We start from the raw sequence: 2,191 nt of genomic DNA, 5'->3' as shown, positions 1-2,191 counted from the left end.
GAATGAGAACGCAAATTCACTCTCTGACAGCAGGTGGCGCTTATGTTACACTAGCGTTTTCTTTCCTAAGTATCGATTATTTAATCGTAGAGTTGCATATATCTATGTCTTTGAACTGAGCATCCTTAGTCTGCACTTTTTAGAACATTCTAGGTTAAAAATACCTTTTTGACCCCCTTCTGAGGTCATTACATTAAACATTTGCATCACATCTTTAATGTTTTCTCTTTTTTTTTTTTTAGAAATGTGCAAGTGCAAAAAGTGTGGAAAAGGTTTTTAAACTGGACCATTATTTACTACGCTTCCTCAGTGAATGTAAAAAGCCACATTCAGATTTGGAAAAACATCTCTCTATGATCTCCAGCACCTTCAAGATCAACATTGACTCTGAAGAGTTGGTGGTGGTAAGGGACCCGGGAGCTGAAGATGTTTATCCCCTAAAAAAATGGGAATTTGCAGTGGACGAAGAGTTTGAGTCTCTAAAGTCACGCTATAACATCCACTTCGAGGTTGAAAGTGACAAATCTGCGATTCTAGAAGAAAACTCTTTCCTTCAAAGTGATAACTTAAAAATCTATTTTGAAGAACTAACATGTTTAGCTGTGGTGGTTGGAGAACAAAGAGAAGTGGAGAAGATTTTAAGTGGCTTGCAGAACAAACAGCAGGTTCAAAAAGAGTGTTGTGTGTCTGAGAAACAATTTAACCTCATCAAAGAGGTGTTTGAGCCATACATAAAATCGAATTTACCTGCGCTTAAGATCACACAGGAACGAGCAGGCGTTCTCCTAAAGGGTCCCGAGAAAGAGGTTCATGCAGGTGAAAATGAGCTTTTAAAATTAGCAAAAGGAATCAAAGAGAAGAGGATCCCATCACATCATCCTCTTATGACCTTTTTGGAATCAAGTGGCGGTATACAGCACTTCCAAAACCGATTTCAGCAGAGCCTCCGCAGCCCAGTTATGCTTGAGACTTCAGGTTCAGATGTTCTTCTGTTGAGTCTGTCTGATGGAGCTCTAGAGGAGGCGGCTGCTGCCGTGGAGAGAGACTTGTGTTTGGAGACTGTGCGCCTGGACAATACTCAGAAATCTTCTGCATTTACTAAGCTGAAGGAGGATTTGAGCGAAGCCGTCAAGCAGGCCAATCACAAAAGTGTTAAAGTGGAGCTTAAATACCAGGATGAATCAACTTCTGACCCCAAGGTTCAACTTGTGGGCTACACACCTGAAGTCAGTAAGCTGAAGAACATTGTGCTGGTATACAAAAGAAACCATCAGATCCATCATGCATCCCTGCCTCTTTCCAGTCCAGAGATGGCAGAGCACTTCTCTGAGATCATGGCAATTGGCGGCATGAAGAAGAGCAGTGTGGAAATAAAGCCAACAAATTCACCTTCCCCATGTGTCCACCTCAAGGGACCTCGCTGTGAAGTTGAGAGCTTGAAGGACAGCCTTGAGTCATGCCTTCAGAGGCTTGCCACTAAACGATGTGAGGTGAAAGGACCTGGAGTTCAACAGTTTTTTCAAAGTGAAGGTGCAAGGATCTTGCAATTGGTGAAGAATTCTTATATGGTTGGGATACTGCCTATAGATGATAAGCAGAAAAGAGGTAAAGAACCCAAATACATGAGCAGTCTCAACCTCCAGAGCTCACCATTTACGTCTGCAGCTTCCCAAGACACTCTGGACTCTGAAAAAGAGATAGACATTAAAGTTGTGGTTGGTAGCCTTGAACAACAGCAGGCAAGTCTACAAATTACTTTGTATTTATGTTACACCTCTCAAACAGAACTATTGAGTAACTTATGTGATTCATATAATTAATACAGGCAGATGTGTTTGTTGCTCCGATGATTCAAACAAACATGACCTCAACCTTGATTGGATCATCCCTGTTGAATAAAGCAGGACAGCAGCTTCAAAATAACTTCAACAATGCAAAGGGAAAGCACAAGCTTAAGCCTGGAGAAGTGCTGGAGGTGGACGCGACGCCAGCGTTGGGATGCTCCATGGTTTTCTTTGTGGAATGTGCGCCGAAAGGAAACAAGCACAAAAGCGAAAAGGTATGACATTAAAAAAGGAGAAAATATTGAATGGATGGAATTTACAGAAAACAATAATATTCATTTTATTTATAATGCGCTTTTCTGAAACCCAAAGCGCAACAAACAATAGCAAATAAAAACAAATAAAAT

General features: G+C 41.1%; 1 protein-coding gene across 1 annotated transcript in view; it reads left to right on the top strand.

Moving 5' to 3' along the window:
• LOC107578454 (uncharacterized) overlaps positions 1–2,059 on the top strand; it is a gene marked incomplete at its 3' end in the record, with an annotated part of 3,911 nt that extends 1,852 nt beyond the window's left edge. Inside the window, exons 3-4 of the mRNA XM_016264408.1 lie at positions 243–1,739; positions 1,826–2,059. Coding sequence (XP_016119894.1) covers positions 243–1,739; positions 1,826–2,059 — 1,731 coding nt within the window. The remainder of the gene's footprint in view (positions 1–242; positions 1,740–1,825) is intronic.
• Positions 2,060–2,191: the final 132 nt, after the last annotated feature.

The sequence above is a fragment of the Sinocyclocheilus grahami genome, unplaced genomic scaffold, assembly GCF_001515645.1.
Source record: "Sinocyclocheilus grahami isolate Dianchi unplaced genomic scaffold, SAMN03320097.WGS_v1.1 scaffold10332.1, whole genome shotgun sequence".
NCBI classification, from domain to species: domain Eukaryota; kingdom Metazoa; phylum Chordata; class Actinopteri; order Cypriniformes; family Cyprinidae; genus Sinocyclocheilus; species Sinocyclocheilus grahami.
Note: the sequence above shows the minus strand (reverse complement) of the source record. Positions and strands in the feature narration are given on the sequence as shown.